The sequence below is a fragment of the Scyliorhinus torazame genome, chromosome 16, assembly GCF_047496885.1.
Source record: "Scyliorhinus torazame isolate Kashiwa2021f chromosome 16, sScyTor2.1, whole genome shotgun sequence".
In the NCBI taxonomy this organism is placed as follows: Eukaryota; Metazoa; Chordata; class Chondrichthyes; order Carcharhiniformes; family Scyliorhinidae; genus Scyliorhinus; species Scyliorhinus torazame.
This window is the reverse complement of record NC_092722.1, coordinates 124,634,530-124,648,376: the sequence shown is the minus strand read 5'-3', so window position 1 is coordinate 124,648,376 and position 13,847 is coordinate 124,634,530. Positions and strand designations below refer to the sequence as shown.

General features: G+C 49.0%; 1 protein-coding gene across 1 annotated transcript in view; it reads right to left on the bottom strand.

The window, feature by feature from the left end:
• LOC140393037 (interferon-induced protein with tetratricopeptide repeats 5-like) overlaps positions 1–13,847 on the bottom strand; it is a 38,628-nt gene that overhangs the window by 13,510 nt on the left and 11,271 nt on the right. The window contains exon 2 of the mRNA XM_072478982.1: positions 2,244–2,306. Coding sequence (XP_072335083.1) covers positions 2,244–2,248 — 5 coding nt within the window. The 5' untranslated portion in view covers positions 2,249–2,306. The remainder of the gene's footprint in view (positions 1–2,243; positions 2,307–13,847) is intronic.

The window sequence follows — 13,847 nt, the reverse complement described above, 5'->3', positions numbered from 1 at the left end:
GTACCCGAACAGGCGCCGGAGTCTAGCGCCTTGGGGATTTTCACAGTAACTTCATTGTAGTGTTAACGTAGGCCTACTTGTGACAATAATAAAGATGATCGAATTCCCAACATCACCACTACACTGTGTGCTCCATATACAAACTCTGCTAACATTTTTGCCCTTTGGTGTTTTTCAGCTCGACCCACACAGATTTCACATTGTCATAGCTAACATCCTTCCTCATGATTGCGTTAAGTTCCTCTTTAACCAGCAATGCAACCCCACTGCCTTTTTCTTTTTGTCTGTGCTTTTTGTCTCAATATAATAAAAACAGATCTGCTTTGTGTCTCTTTCTCCTGACATTCGCCAGTTTTGACACAAATGTTTGCTACCTCAGAGCTGAGTGGGTTTATAGAGTGACAGAAGGGTTTGGTGAGATTGGAATTCTGTGCCAAGGAAAGCAAGGCACTAAGTGAGGAATGGTAAACTAGGAACTTATAAGACCATAAGACATAGGAGCGGAAGTAAGGCCATTCGGCCCATCGTGTCCACTCCACCATTGAATCATGGCTGATTTCAACTCCATTTCTCGCTCTCTCTCCATAGCTTGGAGCGTTTAATTTGCTCAAGAGGCAGAGCCAGGAGCAATTAAAATGGGGATTAAGGAAATGCCAGAAATGGTCAAACAATCGCTTTGTATTGGTCTTCATAGTGGAGGAAACAGAAAGCAAATACCTTCAAATTAGCAATGATAAATTCCCAGAATTGTCTTACAGTCTGCAAGTATTGAACATCTTTCTATCAATAAAAATGTTGTAAATGTAGGGAATGGGCTGTTTGATTAATAATTAAGAATCATCCAATTGGGTAATATAGTGTCATTTCAACTCTGGGAAGATAGAGCATCATAAAGACATAGAATTTACAGTGCAGAAGGAGGCCGTTCAGCCCATCGAGCCTGCACTGGCCGTTGGAAAGAGCACCCCACATCTCCACCCTATCCCTGTAACTCAGCAACCCCACATAATCTTTTTTTTTGGACACTCAGGGCAATTTATCATGGCCAATCCACCTATCCTGCACATCTTTGGACTGTAGGAGGAAACCGACGCACCCGGAGGAAACCGGCTTCTATACAGTAGTGCTTTGAGGATTGAGGACGTGATTCTCGGCTTACTCATTTTCCCTTATTTTCATTTTGGGAGTTCCAGCAGAGTTAAATCCAAATCAAAATTTCACCCAGTGACAACTGTGAGCTGACTCCCACTTCAGAACAATTTCTAACCCTGACCCTGATGCTTTTGTGAGCATCATATAAAGGATTCATTGTCAGTGAAAGAATTGCATTTTTATAGAGCCTTTTACAATCCTCAGGATATCCCAATGCACTTTCCTGTCAATGAATCATTTTTAAATTGAAGTCACTATTGTACATAGTACATAGAACATACAGTGCAGAAGGAGGCCATTCAGCCCATCGAGTCTGCACCGACTCACTTAAGCCCTCACTTCCACCCTATCCCTGTAACCCAATAACCCCTCCTAACCTTTTTGGTCACAAAGGGCAATTGATTATGGCCTATCACCGAAACTGCACATCTTTGGATTGTGGGAGGAAACCGGAGCAGCCGGAGGAAACCCACGCAGACACGGGGAGAATGTGCAGACTCCGCAGAGACAGTGACCCAGCAGGGGATCGAACCTGGACCCTGACGTTGTGAAGCCACAGTGCTAACCACTTGTGCTACCGTGCTGCCCTAATTGTGATGTAGGAAATGTGGAAGCTAGTTTCTACAGAGCAAGGTCCCAGAAACACAATGTGATAATGATTAGATCACCTGTATGAGTGATTCTGAGATAAATATGGATCCATTGTCCACCATATGTTTTCAAGAAATGCCATAGCATACAAGGCTATGGACAAAGTGCATGAAAACGGGATTAGAATGGATAGGTGTTTGAAAGTCGGCACAGACATGATGGACAAAAGGACCTCTTTCCTTGTTGTAAAACTCTTTAACTCTATTGATGCAGTACCACTTGATGTCTTAAATCCAAACAAAAAGATGGACATTGTCTCCATTGTATGTCTCATCTCAGACAATCTAGCACCCGCTTGAAACTGAATTGAGAATAGGCCTGGAGTTTGTGTTCAAGACTGTGGAGTGACATGAACCCAAAACACCGTGATTCAGAGGCAGCAGTGATACCACTGAGCTACTGTACTGTACACGCTATTGAAACATGGAAATCTCTCTTACCTCATGATGATCTGAGCGAATAGACAGGCTGCTCGCTCACTTTGACTTCTCTTCTCCGATCAGCTGCGAGAACAGAATGTGATGTGTTCAATTGTTCCAACACACACACATTTATACATCCACCAACCACACCCTTCATACCATTGAGGTTTTGATGCAATTTTATTTGAAGCATGGAATTGAAACCAAAAGTTAAAGTCATCAGATGCAGAATATCAACGTCACCAGAATGAAACTCTTTCTCTGATTGACATTTATTCATGTATTGTTTAGTTCAGGACCTGCAGAGCAAGAAATTCCGTAACACTGATAGTCATGGTGCTTTGGAATTCAGCGATTTTTGAAATGGAGGATGCTACTTGTCCGGTCACCTCCAATATATCCTGCCCAACATCCCAAAGGTGGGCAGGTGCCCTCCCTGGAGCTTCTACTCTGCCGTCAGTCTCTGACTTCATGTTGCCATGCCGACACTCATCCCCATGACTGATTTGATGCTTTATTTGTACACTTGAACCACACAGGGTTATTCAATCTCTCACTTGTCACATGTGTTCACCTGTAAATATGGTCCAGCGCTCGTGGCCTTCAAAGGGTCAGACACTCAATTCATAGAAGAATCTTTTGGAACAATTTCGATTGCAGAATCTCTGGGTGTAAAGTGGATTGTTTCTGGAGATGTTGTGGCAAGTTCCGGTATGTAACAGGGAGTGTTGCTGCACCCTCACAGGGACGGAAGCTGAGTAGATGACTTGTCCACACAAGGGCTACATTGCGGGGCAGCAGATGCAGTAGGTGGGACCTTCTGTTGCTGCTCATTGCGGGTCAGAAATTCCTGCCCCAAGTCAATAAACTGGGAAATCCCACCCAGTGTCCTTGGGTCTGCAGCACAAAAGAGAGATGGAGTTGGGGTTGCTGAGAGGAGCCATTTCTGCACCAGTCTCTCTGACCAGTTGGAGCTGGATCCCTCCAGGCTTCTTGACAGTGGCAGGAGACAGCCAATGCTCTCAGCACTGTTATGGTCAGTCCCGGCTGACGTTCCCCAACAGTTGTTGATCCAGACCCCTCAATTTAGCAATGTCCTGCTGGGATACTCCCAAATGTGTTACAAACTGGAGTGAGGAGCGATAATTGGCTCCCTGCCTTTATTCAACTCACCCTCTGCTGGTAGCAACAAAGGTTTATTCTAACAAGTCTCCCTTCCTTTTGATACCTTTCCAGATCCAATAGTTATGTTAAAAAAGGAGCCAATTTAACCAGGCTTTTGAGAGTGAGGATAGAGTAAGTTTATTAACTGCTAAAAAGGGAAGGAGCAATGGTAAAACATATGTATCTACATTTGCCCAGATTAGAAATAAGAATTGAGTTCTAATAGTAAGTAAATAGAAATAAAAGTTATGTCGAACAGTCCTTGAGTTGTGAGAAGTCGGTGATGAAGTATTGCGGCCAACAGAGGTTGTTAACAGTCCTTGATTCTTTGTTGAGAGATTTCAGTTCTTCTTTCAGCTGCAATCCTTCTGCCGCCTGATGGACATTCACAGTCAGGAGAGTTTTTGCTGTTCCTGTAAAACTGGCTATTCTGCAAGGGCCCGGCCTCAGTTACTGCATCACCTTCAGTGTGGCAAAATTCCAGCTGCTTTCCTCACACCACATGTGAAATTCATAAGAAACTGTTTCTTACTGAAGGACGTGGGTCTGTGTGGAATCCATAATAAACTGTTCCTTCGTGAACGAAGTGGGTCTGCAGAGACAGAATGATGGAGGCCAGACCCCGCAATTTGATGGCGTGGGGCACGTGTGGTATTTTTTGGGGGGGACTCGGCATGGCGGCTGCAGACTGAGTCCAGCTGCTTTTCTCACACACATAGACACACACACACACACAGACACACACACACACAGACACACACACACAGACACACAGACACAGACACACACACATACAGACTGACAGTCAGACACTGGCAAGTTCTCGGCTAGTTTTTAACCCCTGTATTTGTGTATTCAAACTGGAGTCCACTCGTCAGTCTTGGCAATTGTACCCAGGGTCTTTGGATGAGAGAGCCATTATGTTCCTTTGTCTTTATCAAGGGTGGCAATCAGTCTTTGGATTTGTTTAGAATGGCATTGTCCGGAAGCCCACGCAGAGGTTCCATTGGTCCTTAGTTATTCTAAGCCAGCTTAGGGGTCTGTGTTCTTTTCAAAAATATGAAACTTAGGTCTTTTTAAAGTCCAACATTCCAGGGTATAATTCTTGGGATTTGACTCCATCATCGTAACAGTGCCGAGGTGTGCATCATCATACGTTTTTCCCATACACCATCCCATAGAGGTCCCCACCTGGGTCCCCTGCAGTGGAACTTGTTTCCGACCTCCCCTTCTAGGAAGCTGATGCATGAACTATCCCCGAACATGGCTGCTGCTCACTCACGTCTGGTGATATGATGACACTGTGGCCATCTAAAATGGCTGCCTGCAAAGGATGATGGGAATTGTGGTCAGGTTGGGACACAGACAAGACTCAGCTTGTGTGTAGTTGCAAACAACAACCCAGACCTATTCAGAAACTCACATCAGTTAGATGCCACTCACAGGTCTTCCCAGGACAATGAGCTTCATATTGAAACTTAACATTCATAACAGATTCAGGGATACCTATTCATCTTATTTGAGAGTGCATATGTGCCTTGGACAAAAACAACTGGGACCCGCCCAGCTATCGAGGTACCCGCCCCTAATTGGCCAGAATCGTGTACGGTGATTGAAATCCTATCGATCCATTGGATCCCTACACGGGGCCGCCCAAAAGAGCGCAAAAGATCGGAGGACAAGAAGAACTGCGCACCCAGCATTCTGTCTCTTTTGGGTCCGGCTTCTGTGTACCAACTGCAGCAATTCAACCAGCCAAGTACAAGGACCCACGATCTCCACCTGAAAGACGACACTCAGACGAACCAGACGACCTCCAGCTGCCACATGTGGGGATCAGATAAAGGCCTTATCCAACCTGCACAGAGCCGGTCACCTGGAAGTTAAGTAAAGGCCATTTAAACTGCTAGATATAGTCTAATGCGTAGTAGCGTGTAAGTTATTAAGTATAGAACCAATCCTATGTTTGATAATAAACTATAAGTATACTAAAATGGCAGTGCGGTAGCATAGTGGTTAGCACAATTGCTTCACAGCTCAGCAGTCCCAAGTTCGATACCCAGCTTGGGTCACTGTCTGTGCAGAGTCTGCACGTTCTCCCCGTGTGTGCGTGGGTTTCCTCCGGGTGCTCCGGTTTCCTCCCACAGTCCAAAAGTGTGCAGGTTAGGTGGATTGGCCATGCTAAATTGTCCTTAGTGTCCAAAATTGCCCTTAGTGTTGGGTGGGGTAACTGGGTTATGAGGATAGGGTGGAGGTGTGGGCTTGGGTAGGGTGCTCTTTCCAAGAACCGGTGCAGACTCGATGGGCCGAATGGCCTCCTTCTGCACTGTAAATTCTATGATTCTATGAAAATACTAGTTGTGTGGTCATTTGTCCAATACGCGTAACGCACTCACATATTGTGGTTAATAGTAATAAAGATAAAGGTCAACATTAATTGGCGACTCTGGTGGGACTCGACTAGAAGTGACTTTGTTTCTCCAAAAGATCCCACAACTTTGATTAGATTGGTAAAAGGGAAAAATGAACCACAAGTGCCAGTTCCGTATTGGCCAAATAACCGAATTTCAGAAGTGTGCACAAACCGCATGCAAAACTAACAGGGAAGGATAGGGTAAACTCTGCAGGCTTCTCGCAAGTCCAGAGGGATTTTGAACCGGAACATAGCCACAAGCCATACCCGTTGTTTGATCGACTCCCTATCCCCTTGTTCCAAAATAAATAGTGAGGACATGGCAGCGCCATTGTTCGAGAAGAAGATGAATCCACAGCAAACTGAGGTAGAGATGGTCAACATGTTGGAGGAGTATCCCATACTGAGGAAATACTTAAAGGGGAAAGGATGCCCCCTATGGGCAAATTTTTTGTGTGAACACCGAGTCAGGTCCAAGGACGATAGGACAAACTTGGTGGGCTGATATATGCAAGATTTACAAGAAGAATGTGACAAAGTTTAAAAAGCCAGTGGTCGTAGTGTGCTGCTTGGCTCAGTTAAGAGGAACCGAGGAGATCTTAAAGACGCTCGCCGTTCAGTTGATGGAGAAGGAGGAGGAGAGTAAGAAAAAGGATGATGAACATGCATTGTAAATTCTATGATTCTGACACTTGGAGAAGTTAACCGCAAAGACAGGGAAATCGCGGATATTAAACGTGCCCACCAGTCCAGTATAATCCATCTTAGCAGCTTCCAAACCCAGTATGACAAGGTCTGCCAGGACACACAACGTGCTGTCTTGGTAAGAGAGGAGGCCAAACAGAAGGTCACCCACTTAGAGAATAAATGTGCCAATCTACAGGGAGCTTTAAGAGCGCTGCACCAGTCCACTCAGGTGCAAAGGCAAACTACTGCTGACCACACCAAATGTCAGCGAGAAATAGAGATTCCATTAATTGCTTTCAGTTGAAGAGTGATTTATGTGTACCTTTGGGACAGTAGGGACAGAGGAAGAAGAGATGGCTGATTGGGAGGAGTTACAGGAAACACTCAGATGTAAGTAATTAGAACTGAAAGTCGAAAGCAACAGCCACCAACCCCAGTAATAAATGCACAGCCGCACCAGCAGGCCCGGTTGCACAGGTCACACCAACCCCAGTGAGTCGTGAAACTGCCCCGGCCCTCATGAATCCGGTCACTACGGAAAGAAGAATAGAGAATACTCCAGGTCCTGCTATTACCTACACCACCCCACTCACGGTGACACAGTTAAGGGACGCGTGTAACAAAATGACAACATTTGAGCCCATTGCAGACCCGCATTGCTTCTTTGAAGAGGTTCGCCAACAGAAAATTATGTATGGTTTAGATGAAAGGGACGAGGTGAAACTAATAGTTATGAGCCTTGGCCAGTCCGTACGATCAGCTCTACCTGCGCCCCAAAATGTAGGAGTGGGGACCCTAGACGAAATGAAGGACGCCATACTAGCTGCTATCGGTTACAATAAAGGGGATCCAGTAGAGGGCTTGAACAAATGTAGACAGAGGAAAGGGGAACATGCGATTGCCTTTGCCGGTCGCCTCTTTATACATTTTAAAGCAGTATTTGGAGATTTAAATTGTGCTAACTTAGATAATGAAGACACTACCAAATGGGCCCATACTTTAGTTTCACATGCCACAGAAGCAGGTAGAAAGGCTTGCACAAACTTTGCCCCAGCAGAGCAGGCACATAATGAAGCATGGGTACTCAAACACCTACCTGGAGCCTGGGAACAGGCGCTGCAGGAACAAATACAACAGAACGGCCTGGAAGGTGCCATGCACCCAGTTAAGGCTAATCAGGGGCCCGCATGGATAAATGAGGGTAGAGGAGAGGTCCAATATCCCAGGGAACACTATCCAAGGGAACAATATCCAAGGGAACAATATCCAAGGGAACAATATCCAAGGGAACAATAGCCCAGAGAGCAATACACCAGAGCACCAGCTCCACCTTACACACCCCGAGGGTCATGTGGGCAATCGGGACACTTCACCCGCGAATGTAGACAAAATCCGACACCTTATATCCAATACCACAGAGACACTCCAATCCCCTGCCAAGAAACAATAGGCCTGATCACGACCGCCAACCGCGCCAGCTAGAAGGCAACGCTCGGCCCATGCATCCTGTAAACGCACGCATGGATGATCTTGCATATAACTCCCTCGATTAACGGTGGGCCTGTGATACACAATGTGACAGTGTCGGGAGGCCAGTAGTCACAGGGGTCATTCTGTTGATTTTCTGTTAAAGTCCGAGGTCATTCTGTTGATTTTCTCTGGGACACGGGGGCTCTCGGACCACGTTAACTTCATCCACCCTGCACCTCGAAACCCCATGCCCGATCACGGACACCATCACACTTAGCGGATTAACTGGGCACATGCAGGGAGGATACATTACAGCCCCTATACCTGTCCATGTTGGAACTATAGCCACTAATCATCCTGTTGGTTTTGGTCGAACTACCCCCCACTGCAGAGCACATTTTAGGAATGGATTTCATGAACTCCAATAGCCTCTCATTCGACCCTGTAAATAGGTGTGTATGGCAGATGTCTACGATAACAAGAGGTCCTGTTACACTATCAATGGGTGATTATGTTAATAGGATCTGTTCAGTGGGAGAATAGTGGTTTAATCCTTTAGCGATTAGCACTGACTCAACCACCAGGGAGGTGCTAACCAAACACAAAGAGGTCTTTGCTATGCATAAGCACGAATGAGGGCAGATACCAGGAGAGGTGATGATTACAGGTCTGGACCCCAAACCACAGAAACAATACGGCTTTCCCCAGCAGGCTGAGAACGAAATTGCAAAGGTGATCTACAGTTTATTAAAATAAGTTGTAATGCGACCCGTGTCGTCCATCAACAATGCTCCGATTTGGCCAGTTAAGAAACCAGATGGCTCATGGCAACTCATAATTGATTATCGTGAATTGAATAAAGTGACCCCTTTAACAGCTTCCACCATTGCCATGAGTCCCGCGACCATGCTTAAACAGGGGATGCAAGCAAAATATTTCACCGTGCTCGATATTAGCAATGGTTTCTGGTCCATTCCCTCAGAACATAGAACATTACAGCGCAGTACAGGCCCTTCGGCCCTCGATGTTGCGGCGACCTGTGAAACCACTCTAAAGCCCATCTACACTATTCCCTTATTGTCCATATGTCTATCCAATGACCATTTGCATGTCCTTAGTGTTGGCGAGTCCACTACTGTTGCAGGCAGGCCATTCCACACCCTTGCTACTCTCTGAGTAAAGAACCTACCTCTGACATCTGTCTTATATCTATCTCCCCTCAATTTAAAGGTATGTCCCCTCATGCTAGACATCACCATCCGAGGAAAAAGGCTCTCACTGTCCACCCTATCCAATCCTCTGATCATCTTGTATGCCTCAATTAAGTCACCTCTTAACCTTCATCTCTCTAACGAAAACAGCCTCAAGTCCCTCAGCCTTTCCTCATAAGATCTTCCCTCCATACCAGGCAACATTCTGGTAAATCTCCTCTGCACCCTTTCCAATGCTTCCACATCCTTCCTATAATGCGGCGACCAGAATTGCATGCAATACTCCAAATGCGGCCGCACCAGAGTGTTGTATAGCTGCAACATGACCTCATGGCTCCTAAACTCAATCCCTCTACCAATAAAAGCTAACACACCGTATGGCTTCTTAACACCCTCTCAACCTGGGTGGCAACTTTCAGGGATCTATGTACATGGGCACCGAGATCTCTCTGCTCATCCACACTGCCTTACCTTAGCCCAGGACTCAGTCTTCCTGTTATTCCTTCCAAAATGAATCACCTCACACTTTTCTGCATTAAACTCCATTTGCCACCTCTCAGCCCAGCTCTGCAGCTTATCTATGTCCCTCTGTAACTTGTAACATCCTTCCGCACTGTCCACAACTCCACCGACTTTAGTGTAATCTGCACATTTACTCACCCATCCTTCTACGCCCTCCTCCAGGTCATTTATAAAAATGACAAACAGCAGTGGCCCCAAAACAGATCCTTGTGGTACACCACTAGTAACTGGACTCCAGTCTGAACATTTCCCATCAACCACCACCCTTTGTCGTCTTCCAGCTAGCCAATTTCTGATCCAAACCGCTAAATCACCCTGAATCCCATTCCTCTGTATTTTCTGCAGTAGCCTACCATGGGGAACCTTATCAAATGCTTTATTGAAATCCAGAAACACCACATCAACTGCTTTACTCTCATCCACCTGTTTGGTCACCTTCTCAAAGAACTCTAGGTTTGTGAGGCATGACAAACCCTTCACAAAACCGTGTTGACTATCTCTATTCAAATTATCCCTCTCCAGATGATTATACATCCTATCTCTTATAAACCTTTCCAAGATTTTTCCCACAACAGAAGTAAGGCTCACTGGTCTATAGTTACCGGGGTAATCTCTACTCCCCTTCTTGAACAAGGGGACAACATTTGCTATCCTCCAGTCTTCTGGCACTATTCCTGTAGACAAAGATTACTTAAAGATCAAGGCCAACGGCTCAGCAATCTCCTCCCTAGCTTCCCAGAGAATCCTAGGATAAATCCCATCCGGCCCAGGTGACTTATCTATTTTCACACTTAGGCCGAGCTTGCCAATATAAAGTTGCTTTTACGTTCCAAGGTCAGCAGTACATGTGGATGTGTCTCCCACAAGGTTTCCAAAATTCCCCGTCCATTTTCCACAGACAATTAGCTACTTGTCTGTCCAAATTCTCCCGCCTTCAGTGCCTAGTACAAGATGTGGATGACTTGCTCTTGTAAACCGACACCAAGGACGAGTATTTGGCTCTGCTGGCTGAACTGCTAGCCCTGCTCCACTCTATTAGGTGCAAGATCAACCCCAAGAAAGCGCAAGTCATGAGAGACAAAGTTCTTTATTTAGGGACAATCATCACCCACGGCAAAAGGGAAATTGAGCAGAAGTGTATTGACACCATCGTAAAATTGCCCCTGCTCCGTAATGTAAGTGCACTCCGTTCATTCTTCCGGTTGGTAGGATACTGCAGGAATCACATTGATGGATTTGCCACTAAAGCCGCCCCGCTCTCCGAACTTCTGAAAAAGAACCACCCCTGGAACTGTCTTTCACAGCGCACAGGCGCAGTAACCGATTTAAAGCGCCAGCCCCTGCTTTACAAGTTCCTGACCCTGACTTGCCATATGCCATAGAGGTAGCAGCCACTGATCAAACCCTTTCAGTAGTCCTCCTACAAGAACGCCATGACAGATTAGGACCCGTAGCATATGCTTCCAGAGTTTTAGACCCCGTAGAACAAGGATTTTCTGGTTGTGAACAACACCTGCTTGCAGTCTTTTGGGCTGTTCAATACTTTGCATACATTACGGGACTCAACCCGGTCAAAATCCTCACTGAGCACACCCAGACTCAACTTCTGTTAGATGGTAGACACAAGGATGGTTCAGTTAGTCAGGTTAGAGCAGCGCGCTGGACACTACTACTACAAGGCAGGGACATCTCTGTAAAGCGCACCAGATCCCCAAATTTTTAGCAGACAACTTACAATACACAGGTACCCCACATGAGTGCCAGACCATTACAGCAAAACAGCACACAGGAACCTTTCCCAGGTCACTACAGCCATGAGCAGGCAGCAAGAAACCAGATCCCCAACAATCAAGAGACACATTTAAAATCTATGTAGATGGCTCCTCCACTATTGAGGATGGTGTTAGGATAACTGGATGCGTATATGTATGGAGGATTCACAGGGACGTTCACTGAAAGAAGTATCTTTAAAATTGCCAGGACATCTAGGAGTCCAAGCCGCAGAACTTGCAGCCATAGCCTATTGTGGTAGTATGTATTGGGGGCCATGTGGGACTGGAAGCCCTAATGTCATTGGCTGACAGATCCCGGGTCCTGGTTGGCCGTTGACCTCATACTCCGCCCTGAAGGCGAAGTATAAGAAGCCGGTGCCTTCCCCCGCAGGCCAGTTTACTATCGGGCTGCTGGGGAACAGACACGCTTAATAAAGCCTCATCGACTTCACTCTATTTGTCTCACGGAGTCTTTGTGCGCCACAATTTATTAAGCGTGCCTAAAAAGGACTATGGAGCTCAGGATCATTCCAGAATGCCTGAGGATCAGCCCCCACGCAGTGAATGCGGCAGCAGCCTTCAAACACTGGCAGACTTGCTTTGAGGCCTACATCACATCGACCACAGGCCGAGTCTCAGATGAACAAAAACTGCAGGTCCTGCACTCGAGGGTGAGCACGGAGATTTTCACCCTCATTGAAGACACCCGCGATTTCCAGACGGCCTTCACAGCACTGAGAAGTCTCTACGTTCGCCCAGTTAACCAAATCTACGCTCGCTACCAGCTCGCGACAAGACGGCAAGCTCCCGGAGAATCGATGGACGAGTTCTACGACGCGCTGCTGATTTTGGGACGAGCCTGCAGCTGCCCGTCGGTGAACGCAAACGAACACACGGACATGTTAATGCGCAATGCTTTTGTTGCAGCTATGCAATCCTCCCAAATCCGCCAAAGACTTCTAGAAAAAGAGTCACTAGGACTCTCAGAGGCACGGGCCCTGGCAGCCTCGCTGGACGTAGCCGCGCGTAATACCCGCGCCTACGGCCCCGACTGCGCGGCAGGCCATTGGGCCCCGTACGTACCCGCCGCGGCAAACCCCCTACCCCCCCCCCCCCGGACACCCCACAGGCTTGCGCAGTCCAAACGCCGAGTCGCACCGGGGGCGCCCGCTGTTATTTCTGCGGCCAGGCGAAGCACCCCCGACAACGCTGTCCGGCCCGCGCAGCCATCTGCAAAAGCTGCGGGAAAAAGGGCCACTATGCGGTGGTGTGCCGATCCCGCGTGGTCGCCGCCGTCCTGGGAGAACAGGGAGCCCTACAGGCAGTCTATGCCTCCCAACCCCCCCAGCACGCCATGTGCGACCCGCAGGCGCCGCCATTTTGGGTCCCGACCACCGCGGCCCCGGGAGAACTGGGAGCCCTGCACGCCCAACCCCCCTCCCCGCAGTCCATGTACGACCCGCCGCTGGCGCTCCCGATTTGGGTGCCGGCCAACACTCTCCACGGAGAGGAGGGGGTTTTTCGCATCCCGAACGCCACCCTCACCCCCGTCCCGCGCCCCACGCCTGACCCGCCGGCGCCACCTACCTTGACCCCGACCACCGCTGTCCCCGGCGAGGGAGCTCCGCGCGGTGCCAGCGCTCGCGGCCCCACGACTGACCCGCCGGCGCCGCCGACCTGGGCCCTCACCCCCGTCCCGCGCCCCACGCCTGACCCGCCAGCGCCGCCGACCTGGGCCCTCACCCCCGTCCCGCGCCCCACGCCTGACCCGCCAGCGCCGCCGACCTGGGCCCTCACCCCCGTCCCGCGCCCCACGCCTGACCCGCCAGCGCCGCCGACCTGGGCCCTCACCCCCGTCCCGCGCCCCACGCCTGACCCGCCGGCAATACAACTTACCTGGCCCCCGATCACCTCCGTCCCCGGCGAGGGACCTCCTCACGGTCCCAGCGCTCGCAGTACTGACCCGCCGGCCTTGGCCCCGACCACCGCTGTCCCCGGCGAGGGAGCTCCGCGTGGTCCTAGCGTCCGCGGCCCTGGCACTCGCAGCCAAGGAACTCCGCGCGGTCCTAGCGCCCGCGGCCCGGGCGCTCGCAATGAAGGAACTCCGCGCGGTCCTAGCGCCTCCCAGACCCTCCAGCACTCAATGTGCGACCCGCAGACGCCGCCATTTTGGGTCCCGACCACCACGAGGGGAGGAGGGGCCCCGCCATCTTGGACCGCCCCCGACCTGTACGACGCATGGGGGCGGCCATTTTGTCCACCCCCGACGCCATCTTGTGACCCCTCAGCTACGGGCGAGGTATGGGGGTGGCCATTTTGTCCATCCCCGACGCCATCTTGGATGGCAACAACGGACCCCACCCCACTACTACAACCACGGCTC